At 41.7% G+C, this 19,680-nt stretch overlaps 1 protein-coding gene across 1 annotated transcript; it reads right to left on the minus strand.

The window, feature by feature from the left end:
* Positions 1-4,767: 4,767 nt before the first annotated feature.
* LOC129144213 (vacuolar protein sorting-associated protein 26C-like) lies at positions 4,768-17,425 on the minus strand. The gene has a single exon (XM_054685609.2). It carries the CDS (start codon positions 5,509-5,511, stop codon positions 4,912-4,914), a length of 600 nt encoding a protein of 199 aa, XP_054541584.1. The 5' UTR covers positions 5,512-17,425; the 3' UTR covers positions 4,768-4,911.
* Positions 17,426-19,680: the final 2,255 nt, after the last annotated feature.

A 19,680-nucleotide genomic window follows, 5' to 3' on the forward strand; every position in this document is an offset into this window, starting at 1 on the left:
ATACAATGATGAAAAATATACAAATTTAAAAAACAATACAATATAAAAACTAATTACATAACGTTTACATTGTATTAGTATTATAAGTAAGCTAGAGATGATTTAAAGTATATAGGAGGATGTGCATAGGTTATACATAAATATGGCACCGTTTTATATCAGGACCTGAGCATCTGTGGATTTTAATATCTATGGGAGTCCTGGAACCAATCCCCATGGACACCGAGGGACTGCTGTATTTTAATATCTGGTATATATATTCCCCATTCATTGTTCTTCTTATTCACATTTTCTGAAATAAATCTTGTTTATTGGCCCATATGAAATTTTGAATCACTACGTCTGCATTTTTAGAAATGCACATCTGAGGTACATGTTTACCGATACCTTTAAAGCTTGGATCCTATGGCTCCTTCCTTCCTTCCTTCCTCCCTCCCTCCCTCCCTCCCTCCCTCCCTCCCTCCCTCCCTCCCTCCCTTCCTTCCTTCCTTCCCTCCTTCCTTCCTTCCTTCTCTCTCTCTCCCTCTCTCTCTCCTTCTTTCTTCTTTCTGAAAGGGTCTTGCCCTGTCCCCCAAGCTGGAGTGCAGTGGTGCAACCTTGGCTCATTGCACCCTCAGTCGCCAGGGCTCAAGTGATCCTCCCACTTCAGCCCCTCAAGTAGCTGGAACCACAGGTGCATGCCACCATACCTGGCTAATTTTTTGTAGAAACAGGGTCTCATGATGTTGTCCAGGCTTGTCTCAACTCCTGGGCTCAAGCAATCCTCCCAACTCAGCCTCCCAAAGTCCTGGGATTACAGGTGTGAGCCACCATGACTGGCCTGGCCACTTTCTTCCAAAGGTTTTTATCTCTTTCACATTCAATCCTAAATGGTACTCACTGGTTGGTGAGAGACGATTCTAAGGGATACAACTTCTATTACTCCCTGAAGGTGAAATTATTAGCAAGATAAGTCAAAGAAGCCATGTATTTGGGGTACACAGTCTTTATCACTGCCTGGAGACTTTAAATCCATCACTAGTAATGGGCAGATGTTAGGAGAGCACCAGTTATACCCTCCGTCTGGTGGGGCAGCCTATGGTATATACTCAGTCTCCACTCACACACTGTCCCCTGGGCTTTCCTCTCCATATGTATGGATTTCCATACTCATTTATTCATCAGCTATTTTGGGGGAACCCACTATGTGCCAGGCACTGTTATAAGTAATGGTGATGCAACAGCAAACAAAACAGATGAAAAATATTCTCTGCCTTTGTGGAGCTCACTTTTTAGGTAGCTGATAGAATTTGCTATAAAATATATATATATAGTATATATCATATATATTATATATATGATATATAATATATATATCACATTTGCATGCACACATATATGTTATGTATATATTTATATTATTTTTATGTGTATATATTTTGTGTATATGTATTTAAAAATAAAGCTGTACTCTTCCTTTGCCAAAACCAAGTCAAGAGCTGCAGGCCAACATCATAGATACCTGTCATTCTTGGCTGCTCAGCATTCTTTCCTCTTCCTCTGACTTTCCTTTGGGGAACCATCTTTCCCACCTCTGGGGATGAGGAGGCTCAATGATAGTACTTCACACCCTTGCTCTTTGTGATTGGACAATAATTATGTGCTTTGTTAAGCCAGAAGGAGACCCCAGGACTCTTTCTGGAATAATTTAGGAAAAGGAATTTTTCCCACTGGGTTTACTAAGCTGATAGAAGGTAAACTATACTCTCTAGTGACCATCTCAGACATAGTTCAAGTGTAAAAAGTTTATTGAGGATAAAGTCAATACAAGAGAAAGCAAGACCAGGAGATTTTACTTCTATTTTACTGACATAATTTGAGCTCCTCAGTCTACCTGGTGTGGTTTGGATTTGTGTCCTCATCCAAATCTCATGCCAAATTGTGATCCCCAATGTTGAGGTGGGGCCTGGTGGGAGGTGATTGGCTCATGGGAGCAGATTTCCCTTTTTGGTGCTGTTCTGGTGATAGAGTTCTCATGAGATCTGGTTGTCTAAAAGTGTGTGGCCTCCCGCCCCTGCTGCCCTTCTTGCTCCTGCTCTGGCCATGTGATGTGCCTGCTCCTCTTCTCCTTCTGCCATGACTGTTTCCTGTTTACTGAGACCTTCCTAAAGGCAGATACTTATCGGGGGAACCAGCCCCCAATATTTCAACATAGGTTCTTTTCTATTTTCCCTAAGTGTTGGCCAGTCTGAGAAATAAAGGGAAAGAGTACAAAGGAGAGAAATTGTAAAGCTGGGTGTCCAGGGGAGACAACACATGACGGCAGGTTCCGTGATGCCCCCTGAGTCACAAAACCAGCAAGTTTTTATTAGCGATTTTCAAAGGGGAGGGAGTGTACGAATAGGGTGTGGATCACAGAGATCACATACTTCAAAGGCAATAAAATATCACAAGGCAAATGGGGGCAGAGCAAGATCACAAGGCCAGGGTGAAATTAGAATTACTAATGAGGTTCCATGTCCCACTGTGCACACATTGTCATTGATAAACATCTTAACAGGAAACAAGGTTCAAGGGCAGAGAACTGGTCTGACTAGAATTCGCCAGTCTGGAATTTCCTAATCCTAGCAAGCCTGGGGGTGCTGCAGGAGACCAGGGCGTATTTTATCCCTTATCTTCAAGTGCATAAGAGAGACACTCCCAGAGAGACCATTTTAGAGGCCTGCCCCTAGGAGTGCATTCTTTTCCCAGGGCTGTTCCTTACTGCGAAAAAGAATTCAGGTATATTTCTCTCTCTCTTTTTTTTTTTTTTAATATCCATAAAATCAGTTTATTAAATTACATAGCAATATACATCCCAAACCTTTTCTCAAAATTGTCATTAGCTTTTTAAATTCGTTAAATATTTTCATCTCATTAAAAATGGTTTCTTCCTTTAAAATTTCCCAGAAAGTGTGGCCTCTGTTTTCTGCTACTCAGTTTAAACACATCATCAAGGATAGATAATTAATGTCAGGTGAGCATAAAAGGAGATTATAAACCAGAAATGTATTTTCTGGGAACCAAGTTTCAAGTGACTCAGATAAGTTTTATTAATTTCATGGGTGAAGCCCCTGGATAAAGCAGTGCCTAAATCAGGCTTGTTTACCCTTGGCATTACGTCACCAAACACTGTTTCAGGATACTGGAAGTACATACAGCTTGGGAGGCCTTTGGCCTGAGCCTGTTTTGGCCAAGCCCATCCAGAATGAAAAGTACAAAAGAAGGCTAGTGTGTGTGCAAAGCAGCATGGCTTATTTTGAGGTCCTATTAGTTGTGGGCCAACAAAACAGTGGCAGGATTTGAAGGAAGAAATGTATTGCAATAGTCCATATCCTTCGAACCACAAAGGGAGACTGAGGAAATGCTGGCTTTAGGCCAAAAAACCCTGGCTCAAAACAGCTTCCTCCAGTGGCTCAGAGGCAGACCAAATTCATCAAGTCAAGGACCTTTTCCCGCTACCATCTTGCGGAGAGGGGCCTTCACCAGCCCACCCTGCACATGGGTTTCTGCTGTTCAGAACCTACCCAATAACAACAGGAGCAAACATACATGTTTTCCCGTCATGTAACTTTGCATTTAAATATATTCTGGGAAACTGCTGGGCACAGTGGCTCACACCTGTAATCTCAGCACTTTGGGAGGCCAAGACAGGAGGATCACTTGAGGCTAGGAGTTCAAGACCAGCCTGGGCAACATAGGGAGACCCTGTCTACAAAAAATTTAAAAATTAGCTAAGTGTGGTGGCACTCACCTGTAGTCTCAGCTACTCAGGAGGCTGAGGGGAGGGATCGCTTGAGCCAGGGAGGTTGAGGCTGCCGTGAGCTGTGATCCTGCCAGTGCACTCAGCCTGCGTGACACAGTTTGGAAAACTGTCTCTCTCTATGTATGTATCTGTTCAGGGAAATGGCAGCGTGAGATTTTATGGCAGTTCTTGAGACTTCAGAAACACTTCGGCACCAGCCAAATCCCCCCATGAGAGCAAGGAACACTTTTCCAGTTGCTTAAAAAATTTAAAGTTATAATGAAAAATGTTGCAAAAAGAACTACAGAGGCTGGGTGTGGTGGCTCACACCTGTAATCCCAGCACTTTGGGAGGCCAAGGCGGGTGGGTCACGAGGTCAGGAGTTCAAGACCAGCCTGGCCAAGATGGTGAAACCCCGTCTCTACTAAAAATACAAAAATTAGCCGGGCGCGGTGGCAGTCACCTGTAATCCCAACTACTCGGCAGGCTGAGGCAGGAGAGTCGCTTGAACCTGGGAGGTGGAGGTTGCAGTGAGCTGAGATCACTCCAGCCTGGGTGACAGATTGAGACTCCGTCTCAGAAACAAAACCAAAAAACTACAGAATAGAGTAGGGGTGGAGGGAAGTCATGCATTTCCAGTGGCTAGCACTTTGCGCTCTGCCTTGGCGAGTATCTGCAAACTTCCTGACCATCGAGTGTGCTTGCAGCCATCCTGGATGTCAACTGGCCACAGACCCTTTGCTATGGGGAGTCCCTGGCTACATCCATTAGCAAGTCAGAGGTTTCCTTTTGTCCCCGTGATGCCACTCTCCAGCAAGCTCAAACTGCTGTCACAATTGTTTTACTGTACCTAAAAAGGAACAGATAAGGCAAGAGCCACAGTCAATGTTTTCTGTGAAATGGTCTTGGCAAATAGCATTAAGAAATCTTGTTGAATTTCAAAGAAAAGGTCTGATTAGAGGTGCCTGTTGGAAGCAGAAGCCTCAAGAAATGAGGAAGGAAAGTTAATTTGAGGGTCTGTTTCATTTCTGATACAGAATAATCACAAAAACAAGTATATGCCGCTGGCTGTAGCTCCCCTTAGGATTTGGATAACCAGCTGGATTTCCAGATGGCCACTCCCGTTTTCTATGCTTCCGTCCTCCGGGCTATATCCTGCAGAGCTTCAGCGGGAAGTTCTCCGTGATGAGGTGGTCAGGGTGAAGAAGCACCACGATGTTAACCTCAAATTCCACTTTGAAGTTGGTGGTCTCCAGTGTAGGGCAGGTGAACAGCCTAGGGAAGACCATGTAGATGGGGACAGAGAGGCCCCTGCACACATCCCCGTCGGCGATCTGAATGTTCTGAATCTCCGTGGCGTCGCGGGCATAGCCTTCTGCACACCCGCATGTCTCCACGCGCACCAGCTGCAGCTCCACGCTTCTGATGGCGGCTTCCGAGCTCTCCACCACCAGCTCTCCCGTTAGCGGCTGTGTGATGACACAGTTTGTTGAGTTGAGATGTCCTCGAAGGAGAAACTTGGGAAGCAAAGCTCTCTCTTTGACGTTCTGTAAGGTTTCAGGTGTAATCGTGAAGTCCACGGGACTGGGAGTAAACTTCCCCTTCTGAGGAGCGGAGTGAACGATAAATTCACAGGTCTTTGTCAAGTCCTTGGCCAACAGAGACCGCTTCATGTCACAGCGCAGTGTATACCCGGCGTGATAAACTTTATTCGCTCTTTTAATCTTGATGTCCAGGGCGGTCCCCATCTCCAATTCTCCGCAGCAGCCGCCACTCAGGTATATTTCTCTTATTCGCTTTTGCGAGAAGAGAAATATGGACTCTGTTCTGCCTGGTCCTGCAGGCAGTCAGACTTTATGGTTATCTCACTTGTTCCCTGAAAATTGCTGTTATCCTGATCCTTTTCTACGTGCCCAGATTTCATATTGTTCAAACACACATGCTCTACAAATAATTTGTGCAGATAATTCAGTCATCACAGGATCCTGAGGTGACATACATCCTCAGATTATGAAGATGATGGGATTAAGAGATTAAAGTAAAGACAGGCATAGGAAATTATAAGAGTATTGATTGGGGAAGTGATAAATGTCCGTGAAATCTTCACAATTTATGTTCTTCTGCTGTGGCTTCAGCTGGTCCCTCCATTTGGGGTCCCTGACTTCCCGCAACAGATACTTCCGTGCTTCCTGCACAGCCTGCAGAACCAGGAGCCAGTGAAACTTCTTTTCTTGATAAATTACCCAGTGTCGAGTATTTCTTTATAATAGTGGGTGAATGGACTAATACACTACCCATGCTTAAAACTAGCTCTACCTCTGGACTTTTTAGTTCCATGAGCTCCTAACTCTCATTTGGACCCATGAGGCCAATTTATTTTCTATTCTTAGAATTTCAAGTTCACTTGGTTTATTACTTATACTCTGGGAATTTGCATATGAAGTTGTGAATATGTCAGCATTGTTTTTAACCCTCTTCCCTATTATTCTTTCCTGAGAGGGACTGAGAACCTTCCTTACTGTTGTTTGTTTATGCTATGTGGTGTTTGTTTTGGCTGTGACACTGAAGCTGAACTAAGATTGGGTGAGGGCTGCATGGAGGCACTCTGCCCAAGGGTGGGTTCTCCCTGGGCTAGATTGGGCAACATGGTCATCACAAAGTCATCTATCTGGGTTGCCATGATGCAGGAACACCACAAAAGCAGCATCCAGGAAACTAAGCCATGGCCAGGAGCTGGAAGTTAGCCTATCACCGGATGAAAGTAGAAAAGCAAGCCAGAGGGTGAAATGATGAGCAGGCAAGGTTGAAAATGAGGCCTTTGAGGCCTGGAGCAGAGCATAAGCAAGTAGGAGTTAAGATTGCTTAACTCTGAACACCCAGTAGGTGTTCTATACTAGAGTAGACACTTGAAGGGGGCCCACTGAGATAGGCAAGGGGTATAGTGCATGTTTGAGTTTGTCTCTGTTCCACACTTGAATATCATTCAACGTTGTCCTGAACACATCATCATTCTGCCAAGCATGTTAGTCCAATATTTACAAGACAAACTCTATCCTTTCCTAAGCCATTTATTTTTGCATAGTGTACTGTGGTTCAGAAGACTAAATCCAGTTCTTTGAAAGCATCCAGTGTTGCTCACTTGGAAAACATTCCCCTAGACGGCAACTGGAACTGTTTTGGGGCATTTTTTGGTTGTCACAATGACTGGGGTGTGTTAACTGGCATTTCGTGGGCAGCAGGCAGGGCTGTACTATTGGCCTACAAAATAAAATATTGTCCCTCCCAAAATAAAGGCAGTGCCCAACCTTGACTGAAAAGCTATGGGTATGCTTTAGAAAATTAACTTCCATTGCCTACTTCATAAAGGTGCCTTGACTTTCAAAGTCATGAGTTTCAATGGAAGAAGAGCTGAAAACACTACTTCTGCCCACAACTCAAGTTTGCTTCTCATGTGGATGGCATCTATTTACACTTGAATCACATAAGCCAAGTTTGGAAAACGCTGAAAATGTGTCCATCATGTTTCCTTTACCTCCCAATTGTCCATGCCAAGTGTACTCACAGCCACCTCTACCCCTGCAGAGGGGAGACATCAGTCACCACAATGAGAATCTCCCTTCTAGGGACAGCATGAAGCTTTAGTTGCCCACGGATTATGAAATGTTTGCTTCCATCTATTTTCAAAGCTCCAGATCCACCATCTATGGAAAAAGTCAATTCCTAATACATACAGTGGATTAAACCTTTTCCATTTATTCATTTAGTGTTTTATTCTTTCATTTCTTTAATAACATGCATGGAGTAAATGGCTTTTTGTTTGTTTGTTTGTTTGTTTTTTGTTGTTGGTTTTTTGTTTTTTTGAGACAGTCTCACACTGTTGCCTGGGCTGGAGTGCAATGGCGCGATCTTGCTATCTTGGCTCACTGCAACCTCTGCCTCCCAGGTTCATGCAATTCTCCTGCCTCAGCCTCCCAAGTAGCTGGGAAATCTATGTCACTCAAGGCCTTAGTGGGAAAAGGTGCACACCACCATACCTGGGTAATTTTTTGTATTTTTACTAGACGGGGTTTCACTATGTTGGCCAGACTGGTCTTAAACTCCTAACTTCGTGATCTGCCCACCTTGGCCTCCCAAAGTGCTGGCATTACAGGCATGAGCCACTGTGCCTGGCCGAGTAAGTGTTATGTACCAGACATGATGCTAGGTCTTGGGTGCCTTCTTTCCTTGTGCCTTGTGTTTTCCATTCACTGGTTTCTTGACATTCTTTGTGATTCTAGCTTCGTAGAGTTATTTTTCCTCCTGCTGCTTTCTGCAATCTTCTTGGCCATTACATCTAGGAACTCTGTCCTTTCTAGCCAGCCAGAATTTAGGAGACTGTCCCCCATGTGCTTTTCTCTCTAGCAAAATAGCTTGCATTTATAGCATAACTAATCCACAGGAAGGCAAACACGTGTGTGCCCTGCATGTCCCCAAACAGCTTAATTTCCTCAACATCCTAATCCTTGGGTTTTGGGTTGGGCTGAACTATAGCTCTTCATGGATTTGTTCTGGACCCTGGCCCTATAAATAGTTGTGATATTGGGACTATTAGCCACACTTGTTTACCAGGTCACATTTGTTCTTAAAGAATTCCTGGAAACTGCTTGTCAGCTACAGGCAGCTCTATATCTGCCTCATACTTAAGCACAGCTTTTTGGCTAGGTGATTGTGTGTTTGCTTGATACGCAAATTTTACAAACCATTGTTATTTACTATTAAAGAAATCCCTCACTCTGCTGATGGCAATATTGCCTGGTATTTCCCTTAGTTCACTGAGCTTCTTATGTAAAGACTATGTTCATTCTCAAAGGCTTCTGGTTCCAAGACTGCTAAATTTCTTTAATTGCCAGAATTTATTAAAAACCTCCTTGTCAAAATAGCATAACAATCAATCATCGTTGGGGAAAAACTTTAACTTAAAATAAGTGGCTGGCCACTTATCTCTTGTCTATTTGGTCTCAAATCTTCCTCCACGTGTTCGCATTTTATACTCTTCAAAAAACGCAGAGGTTTGAGGATGCATTGGATTGTTGGCTTTTATGGATGGCAGAGTTAATTTAATTCCACAATGGAACTCCATGAATTCTGCCCCTATGGGTAGAAGGTGTTACAGGGCCCACAGGGACCCAACTTCAACAGCAAGGGATCTCATGGTTCAAAAACATGAAATTGGCAAGCGAGAGTACAAGAGTGTACCTTTGTCTATTTTATATATTATATACATAATCAGATCCATCCCAAGCATATGGCCCTTGTGAGGGAAGATGCAGTCATTAAAGGCATTGGCTGAGGTTTGACCTGCTTCAATCTAACTTTCCATGTGCTCATAAAATTGGACTCTGCTCTGAGATAAAAGAATTCTGCTTTCTTCAAAGAGAATGCCCAGCGCTCCTGCTCCACTTTCAGGAGCAGCCTTCTGCTCTGCAGCCTCCCAGATCCAGGCTATAAAGAGTGCTTTTGGTTCTCACTTGAAGCAGCTATATGTGAAAGAAGTAACTTCCTAAGGCAAGTTTAAACCATTCACCCAGGTTCTCTGGAAGAAATCTATGTGTCTCAAGGCCTTAGTGGGGAAAGGTGGAGACATGGTGGGAGTGGGGGAGAATTACATGCAGGAGCCAGGAACTAAAAGCAAAGACTAATGGGGAAAAAAGGGAAAGAGAGAGAGACATCAAGCTCCATTAAAAGCAAGATGGAAAATCTTAGAGAAAAGTGGAGAGAGAACTGCTGGAAGCTGTACAAATCAACAAAATAGGGAGACCAAAGGAAAAAAAAAAAAGCACTAAACAGTAAAAAGGAGTAGGAACTACTTTTTTTTTTTTTTGAGATGGAGTCTCAGTCTGTCACCAGGCTGGAGTGCAGTGGCACGATCTTTGCTCACCTCCCAGGTTCAAGCGATTCTCCTGCCTCAGCCTCCCAAGTAGTTGGGACTACAGGCAGGAGCCACCATGCCCGGCTAATTTTTATATTTTTAGTAGAGATGGGGTTTCACCATGTTGGCCAGGATGGTCTCGATCTCTTGACCTCATGATCCGCCCTCCTCGGCCTCCCAAAGTGCTGGGATTACAGGAGTGAGACACCACGCCTGGCCAGAAACTACTTTTTCTGGTGTCCCCTGAAGTGTGAATCTTCACTATAAGTAATTGTGCAGTTGATTATTGCCTGATTCTAAGGAGTGTCACAGTTTATTTATTTATTTGTTTATTTATTTATTGCTTACATGTATTTTCTTGAACATCTGAATTTTCAGAATTCTCTTCTTACTGTGGGCATAAGTGGCTAAATCTTGCTCTGAAATTCACAAAACAAGGTGGAGGCACTCTAATTTCTGATTCATACCAATGGCCTTGAAAGCCCTTAACTCAAGGCCTTGAAAATGCAGGGGACCCGTTTATTAACTGTGTTCTGAATAAATGAACTAAGAAAGTGATGTCAGTGTCATTTCCAGTGATGATAAATTGAAAATACCCTTGCGTATCCTGCAATCATATAGCCTGGTTTAATGTTTTGCTGGTGGTTCTCACAAATAAGTGACAGGTGCAGAATAGATGTACAAAATCTTAAAACAATTTCTAGACTTGAGAATCATTGTCTTTGGATCTATACACATAACTGAACATGCTTTCAGTGGTCTCTTTTGAGTCTGGTTCTTGATAAACCTGTGGGGTCCCTGAACTAACAGTGGATACTCTCTTCCTCTGGACACCTGAACACGAGAGTCAAGTTTCTGCTACTTGCAGACAAAAGCTTCTTCACTGGTGTGACGTACTGAATTATTCTCCCCAAAATTCATAGGTTGAAGTCCTAATTCCCAATGTGGCTGTATTTGCAGATAAAGCCTTTAAAGAGGTAATTAAAATTAAATGAGGTCATAAGGCTGGGTCCTAATCCAATAGCAGTGGTGTCCTTATAAGAAGAGGAAGAGACCCAAGGATGTGCACACACATAAAAAAGGTCATGTGAGGTCAGGGAGAAGGGGGTCATTTGCAAGCCAAGGAGAGAGGCATCAGGAGAAACCAAACCTATTGACGCTTTGATCTTGGATTTCCAGCCTCCAGAACTGTGAAGAAATGAGCTTCACTGTTTTAAGCCATTCAGTATATGGTGTTTTGTTATGGCAGCTGTAACCGACTGATACCACTGGTAACCCCACCTTCATGAATTTCTTGCCTCTGTTGGAGTTACAGGGGCTTGACCTCCACTTTAGGCTGTTGGCATTAGACTTTCTGCATACGAATGAACTGAGATTCATGACACAAGGGAGAAACCAGGGCCTGGCCCCTGGCTAAAGACTAGGTGATCCATATATGCTTATAGACTACACAGAGAAGAAACTAGTGGGGAGGACTTCATAAAGGGGCCTCTGGAGCTTCTGAAGAAGCAACCTCATGTCTCCATCCAAAGAATAAAGCAAAATTTCAAGGAAGGATGGGAAGTAAGAGAGGTGAGGCAATAAGGGAGAGTAGAGGTGTCTCAGAGGTCATGACGAAAGTGGGTGGAAAACTTCAGAGGTTTTTGCTATGAGTGGGTGAGCTAGCTAGTGCCCAGAAAGAAAAGGCAGTGGAGCCTGGGGACAAGGAATCCTGGTGGCTGGTCTATAAAGGGATCCTGGAGTCTAAAATCATTGTTACTGTGAAACCACAGGCTTGGCATGAGATTTGAGTGTGAATCACTCAAAGGAGGGAGCAAGGGTTACACTCATCTCTGCCAGCACAGAAGCTTCAATTTTCTCTGTACAAGGCCCTGCTTAGTAAAAAGCCACTGAGCAACCCTCCATGTAGCTTCTCATTTTCCCATGCCCATCTCTGGGCATAGTGATGATGGACAGCAAGGGGGCCAGAGTGGCCCAAACACTGGAGAAAGGACCATATTCTACACCATCATAACCACCCTGTTCCTGACCCCAGGGTAAAAACATTAGCAACCAAGGTAGAGAGAGGCTTTAGTTATCATCAGGGCTGTCTTCTTCCCTCATTTTTTCTCTGGCTTACCCTAAGCCATTTCATGGAAGATGCCTGCCCAGGATTTCACACTTCATCTTTCATATAAAATAAACCTAGCTTCATCCTTTAAGGAGTTATCCCCACCTGTTTGCTGTCCTTCCACTTTCCATCCTTGCTCAAGTTCTCTATTTGCTCCTTTTTGGAATCCTTCTGGTTGCCCCAGCCATGACTACTGACTGCCCTTACTGCCAAATGCAGCCTTCACGGGCAGTCTGTGTTGCTCAGCTACTTGGAGGAGTTTCTGGGTGGAAGGTCAGCCAGCTGTTTTCTCCACACCAGGAGAGGTTCCAGCTCTGAAGTCATTTTCCTTATGCCACCAACTCACCTGGCTTGCTTTGCAAACACTGGCTGCCCTATTTCATGGCATTGAAATGTCATGAGCCATACCTTGTGCCCTTCAAAGCTGGCTTCTGATGCTTTCTGCATTTGATGCCTTATCTGTAGAAGCTTCACATGCCCTTGGCATTGTTGCACCATGGCTGAAAACACTGTCTTGGTATTCCAGAATACTTTGTGTCTCCTGTAACTAAACACAGATGAGATTGTCTAATTCTAGCATCATAAGGAAGGACGAAAGAACATAATTTAATAAGAAATGAGTTTGTTAGAAAGAAAGGCCTGTTAACACAAGAAGCACAGTCTTGTGTTAAAATGAAGGTAGGCTGGGCGCGGTGGCTCACACCAGCACTTTGGGAGGTCAAGATGGGCAGATCGCAAGGTCAGGAGATCGAGACCATCCTGGCTAACATGGTGAAACCCTGTCTCTACTAAAAATACAAAAAAATTAGCTGGGCGTGGTGGCGGGCACCTGTAGTCCCAGCTACTCGGGAGGCTGAGGCAGGAGAATGGCGTGAACCTGGGAGGTGGAGCTTACAGTGAGCCGAGATCGCGCCACTGCACTCCAGCCTGGGTGACAGAGTGAGACTCTGTCTCAAAAAAAAAAAAAAAAAAAAAAAACACAAAAAAAACAAAAAAACAAACAAACAAAAAAATGGAGATGGTGGAGAATTTGAGAAGGCTTTCTGGAACCACAGAATTTGCTGTAGTTTCTTAACATCTGAAAGAATAGTTTTAAAGAAAGATAAAAATTGCCACATTAGGGGAGAAATTCTATATATATAGCAGTTTAAAAATATGCATTTGTTTGCACACACAGGTATGAAACCTCTTGGGTTCTTCTTCCTACAATTGCTTTCTATTTCACTCTAACTCAACAGCTGTAAATGGCTTTGGTAAATCATGCTAGTACATTTCCATTAACATTAGCAAAACTTATGTCAACTGCACTGACAACAACTGTCAGCCTTGAAAGACCCTAATCTTCTCTTGCACAGAGAACACACATCTGTGTCACACCTACGGTTTCTCATACATCACGGAACCATTTGTCTATCTCGTTTCCACTTTGTTGTCCTCTGGACTCAGAAGGCTCCTTGCTCATCAATCAGCTTTAGTGTCAACAGGGTGTATTCTGACTCCTTATAGGCTCCCCTGGTTACTCCCTCCTCTGGCACAGCTGGCTTTTTATATCAGTGAATGAGGTTTTCCTTGCAGAGCAGCTACATTTGTGTGCTGCGAAGATAGATGATAAATTGGTTTTGAAACTGCACCATACTGCATAACTTCAGGGTAATGTCCATTATTCCATCAACAGAATATTTTTTCCTCCTGAAGCACATGCAAAGGGCTTATCACTCCCGGGCATCAAGAATCATTACCCCAGGTTGGCAGTTTTTCTGCAAGTCACATGGCACCGAGTCTGTTCTATAGACCGGCTGGGCCGTCTCTACATTTGACCCAGCTGAGCCCCAGCCCCCACACTATTTGTAGGTGAAGAATCAGCGATTTTTATTTCTGATGTATCTATTATGGACCAATACTTTTATAAAATACAAAATAAAGTGCTTGGATGCTGTGGCAATTTGTCAGTAGCACATACAAGTTTGTAAGTGCTTGTTCTAACGTTCTGTACTTATTCAGAGAAGTGATGCAGTTAACTCATGGGCCAGGCCAGGTCCATGGACCACACTGTGAGTAGCATTCAGTCTTGGCCTGCGGGTCACACTATTCTAAGACTCATCCTGTAAAAACTACCATGTGATGCAAGATGTGCTCTCTCCTGTTTCCTAGAGCAGAATAGTTTTAGATCGACAAGGGAGGAAACAATTTAAACTTGTTTCTTATAGAACAGGTGCTGAAAGCATCTGTCTTTGTTGGAACCCTGAGTCAATGTGATCAAAGCGTGATGATGTACAGCACTCAGGTGAGAAAAAGAAACAAACTAACCCACAGGGTAGGAAACAAATCCACTAAATGGCTGCTCAAAATTGGAAAAGAGAATCACAACTAAAAGTATGGGTAAGTTAGAAAAAATGGAAACATTTTATTTTAAAATTCATTCATTCATTCATCCATCCATCTATTGTCAAATATTTGGGTACCTACTCCAGTCTGGGTGTTGGACATAAAACAATAAATGAAACTGATAAAGGTGATGCTTTCGTGGACTTTATGTAGAGAGCCTGAAGATGGTTACTAGAAAAAATGGGCATTGAAGATTTTAAAAGGCAGATTTTCTCCAGAAAAGCCTCCTTTATGGTGGTCTAGTAGAATAAAAGAACTAATCCCATCAAAATTGGAAAATATTGCTTGATGAAAGAGATTAAGAAAGAGCATAAGCCTGCACTTGTCAGTTACAAATCAATACTAATTAGGAAAAAACAATTTAAGGAGACTCATTAATACAATGGACTCCAAAGCTAAGAGTAAAAGTTTCTACACAAAAAAGAGGAAAACGACTACAGAACCAGAAGGGCCACTTAATAACCATGTTACAAAAGATGGTTTGAGACCAAAGAGAAGCATAGAGAGGATCAATAACATCTAGTTGGATTTCCGTATTGATGAAATTCACAACTCTACATTTTCTTTTGAAGCTAATCGGGCAAAAATATTAGAAAAATAGTTATAAGATCATAGGCTGCTCTAAAACTAAAAACTTGGGTATGAAAATAAATTCTTAGGTTCCTAAATTACCCACCCAAGAGTTTAGACATAACTGAAGGATGACATGAAATTTTTAGCCATCACGTATAATATGCAGGAATCAATAGCCCCTGGGCACTGACTGATTAGCTGAGGAGTGGCAGATTATCAGAGGGACTTCCATTTATAAGATCTCCAAACGATGCCCAGGAACTGCAGTGAGAGAATCTCCCTTCCACAGCTGGCCAGGTAGTGGGGAAAATAACAGAGAAACAGAGAAAGCTCAAGGAAGCACCATGATTTAGAGGGGAGGATGTGTCTGACCTGTTTGTTAGATGTCATTAAGGCATAAAATTCTAACTATCCTTTTTAAGGTTCAAAGAACGTCTTCTCATACCTGATGAATACAGACTTACGTCAGCCAATCTTTTTTTGAGATAGAGTAGTGAACTCTTTGTTACATCAGGGTATTAGAGACTAACTAGAATGTAAGTTCCATGAGAGCAGAGATTTTTGTCTGACTTGTTGCCAGGGGCTGTATCTCCAGCACCTAGAACAGAACTTTGCATATATTAAGTACTAAACTAGTATTTGTTGAATAAATTAAACAGGCCTAAGGAGAGTCAAGACTCATACTTCAGCCAAGAAATAGAGGTCCAGTAAAGTCAGCAAGGACAATAGGTGGAAACTTGTCCAGAGGAGGCAGGTAGATTAGGAAGCAGTAGGTGGGTTCCATAGATTTAAGTAGGCAGGAACCAGAGTGCAAGAGAGTTGAGAGTCAGCTAGGATTTCAGCCCTCTGACCTGAACACACACATCTTAAGCTTTACGTTGTTGGGTCCTGCCCATAGGTGTGGACAGTTTGGCTCAAAGGGCTTGAATGTTCCTGGAGCAGGTTGTATGTCTCAGATGAGATCTGTCTCTGCGTGGGGCAGAAGCAGAAATATCTGCCTTGTCTTATACACATGGAACAAGTAATTATACACAAGTAATCCCTCATGAGGCAGAGCTAAAACATACAGTTCTAGACACAGTTCTAGAAAAAACAAAAACATAAATAAAACCAGTTTATCACCAGAATTCATTATTTAAGGGAAGTTAAGGGTACCAGTTGTATGTCAGGGAGAGCCATGAGGTGACAACATTATGTTCTGCTATTAAGCATCCCTGGATGATACTCTAAGAGAAATAATACTGGTTTGGATGGGCCACTGAAATAAGCTAGGGTATAGTAAGTAGCACTTCCTGACTGCAGATGTAAGCTCTTTTAGAGGCAACACATAGCGAAGGAGGAATAAAATGGCAGTAACAATAGTAACCCATCAGTCAGCAGTGAAATGGAAGCCTGCCCTGTCCTGAGACTGTGAAAATTGAACAATGATTTGTTGCTTGCCTTCATGCCTCATTTACATTATTTCGTTTGATTCTCACAATAATCCTAATAGTGGATATCATTATATTTCAAAAATGAGAAAACCAGCTAAAAAGTGACACAGTTGGGGTTAAAGTCGATGTTTGCATCACGCCAAAACCACTGGCTTTTCCGCTATACTTCATCGTAATCGCTAATCAAACTGTTGAAGCCAAAGACAAAGGGAGAATCTCGCAAGCAACTAGAGAGAAGTACAAGAGATTCTTAATAAGACTTAGAGCTGACTCCTCATCAGAAACCATGAAAGCCAGAAAGCAGTGGAATGCTAATTCAAAGTGCTGAAAGATGAAAAACTGTCAATCAAAAATTCTATACCCAGCAAAACTATCCTTCAAAAAATGATCAAGAAATTAAGACATCTCCAAATAAACAAAATCTGAGAGAGTTTGCACTACTAGACGTGCCCTACAAGAAATGTTACAGGGAGGCCTTTAGGCTGAAATGAAGGGACACCAGAAGTTTAATCCACATGAAGAAATTAAGAACACTGGTAAAGGTAAATAATTACATAACAAATTATACAAGACAATATTAATGTATTGTTTTGGTTGTAAGTCCTCTTTTTCCTATCTGATCTAAATGACAACTACATAAAACAATAAATATAAATGTATGTTTATGAGAACATATGCACAAAGATGTGATCTGTGACAATAGTAACATAAAGTGAAGTATGGAGCTGCACAGCAGCAAAGTATTAGTATGTAAATTTTTAAACACAAAAACTGCCAAAACTTATTAAGGAAGAAATAGGAAATCTAGATTTTTCAAAAAAAGAAAACTCAGGACAAGATTTCTTCACTGGTGAATTCTACCAAATATTTAAAAAAGAATTAACAACAGACATTTAAAAATACTTAATAGAAGAGGAGACTAAGTTAGAACACTTCCTAACTTAGTCTAGGAGACCAGCATTACTACAATTCCAAGCAAGACAAATACATCACATGAAAAGAAAACTACAGACCAGTATCTCTTATGACTATAGATGCAAAAATCCTCAACAAAATACTTGCAAACAATCCAACAGCATATTAAAAAGATTAAACACCATGGCCAAGTGGGATTTATCCTAGGGATGCTTAGTTGTTTCAACATATGAAAATCAATCAATGAAACACACCATATTAATAGAATAAAGGGGCAAAATCATAATCAACTTAGAGAAAGCATTAGAGAAAAATCCATCCCTTTCATGATTAAAAAAAAAAACACATAGAAAACTACTGAAAGTAGAAGGAAACTTCCTCAATTTGATTAAAGGCATCTGTGAAAAACCCACAGTTGGCATCACACCCAGTGGTGAAAGACTGAAAAGAAAACTTTCCCCCTAAGGTCAGAAGCAATCAAGGTTGTCAGCTCTTGCCAATTTCTATCAAAATTTCAGCTGCCTTTTTTTTTCTTTTTTCTTTTTTTTGCAGAAATTGACAAACTGATCCTAAAATTCATATGGAAATTTGAAGGATTCAGAATAGCAAAAACAATCTTGAAATAGAATGAAATTGGATTACTTACAATTCATGATTTTAAAACTTACTACAAGGCTACAGTAATCAAGATGATGTGGTACTGGCATAAGGATGAGCAAATAAATCAATGGAATAGAATTGAGGGTCCAGAAATAAACCCTCACACTATAGTCAACTGATTTTCAATAAGACTGCCAAGACAATTCAATAGGGAAATAATAGTCTTTTCAACAAGGGTTGCTGGGACAACTGGATATTCACATGCAAAAGAATAAGTGTTGATCCCTACTTAACAACATATACAAAAGTGAACTAAAAATAAATCACAGCCCTAAATATAAGAGACAAAACTATAAAGCTATTTGAAGGGGTGTAAATCTCTGTGAACTTGGGTTAGGAAATAATTTATTAAATATGACATAAAAAGCACAAGCACCAGGCACGGTGGCTCACACCTGTAATCCCAGCACTTTGGGAGGCCCAAGCAGGTGGATCACCTGAGGTCAGGAGTTTGAGACCAGCCTGGCCAACATGGTGAAACCCCATCTCTACTAAAAATACAAAAATTAGCCAGGCGTGGTGGCACACGCCTGTGGTCCCAGCTACTAGGGAGGCTGAGGCAGGAGAATCGCTCAAACTCGGGAAACAGAAGTTGCAGTGATCCGAGATTGCACCACTGCACTCCAGCCTCAGTGACAGGGCGAGACTCCAAAAAAAATAAAAAAAAAAACAAAATTAAAAAAAAATCACAAGCAACAAAAGGAAAAAATAGATAAGTTATAGTTTTTAAAATTAAAACTTTGGTACATCAAAAGACACTATCAAGAGTATGAAAAGACAACCCACAGAATGGGAGAAATGTTTGCAAATTCTATATCTGATAAAGGTTTAGCATCTAGAATAAATATTTTTAAAAACCTCTTACAACTCAACAAAAACAACCCAATTCAAAAGAGATGAATAGACATCTTTCTAAAGGTAATACAAATGACTAATAAGCACATGAAAAGATGTTCAACATCATTAGTCATTAGGGAAATGCAAATCAAAACAACAATGAGATACCACTTTATACCCCCTTAGGATGGCTAGAATTTATTTAAAAAGGAAAAATAACAAGTGCTGGTGAGGATGTGGAGAAACTGGAACCCTCAAACATTGTTGGTAGGAATGGAAAACAGTGCTGGTGCAGCTGCTGATGAAAACAATTTGGCAGTTCCTCAAAAAGTTAAGCACAGAGTTACCACATGACTCAGCAATTCCATTTCTAGGTATATGTCCAAGAGAATTGAAAATATACGTTCATAAAAAAGTTATACACAGATATTCATAATAGCCCCAAAGTGGAAAGTAACCCTTCAACTGATGACCTGAAATGAAATATTGTAATGGAATATTATTCCATTATCCATTCCATAGAATGGAATATTATTCAGCCATAAAAAAGGATGAAGTCCCAATGAATGTTACAACATGGATGAACCTTGAAAGCATGCCAGATGAAAGAAGGCAGAACAAAAAGCCGCAGATTATATGATTCTATTTATATGAAGCATCCCAAAGAGGCAAATCTATAGAGACAGAAAATAGACTACTGGTTGTCAGGGGTTGAGAGGGAGAAATTCAGCGGTATGGGGTTTCTTGATAAGGCGATGGAAATATTCTGGAATTAAATAGTGGCGATGTTTGCACAAGATTGTAAATATACTAAAAACCAGCTGGGTGTGTTGGTGCAAGCCTGCAGTCCCAGCTACTTGGGAGGCTCAGGTGGGAGGATCACTTGAGCCCAGGTGTTTGAGGCTGCAGTGATCTATGAGTGTGCCACTGGACTCCAGCCTGGGCAGGAGTGAGACCCCATCTCTTAAAAAAATCACTTTACTAAATTATGCACTTAAAATTATTAAAATGATAAGTTTTATGTTATGGAAATTTCATCTCAATTAAAAAATTTTAATGGAACACTTTGCATTGAACTTGATGGATTGTAGGCAAA

This window comes from Pan troglodytes, chromosome 5 (assembly GCF_028858775.2).
Source record: "Pan troglodytes isolate AG18354 chromosome 5, NHGRI_mPanTro3-v2.0_pri, whole genome shotgun sequence".
Taxonomy (NCBI): domain Eukaryota; kingdom Metazoa; phylum Chordata; class Mammalia; order Primates; family Hominidae; genus Pan; species Pan troglodytes.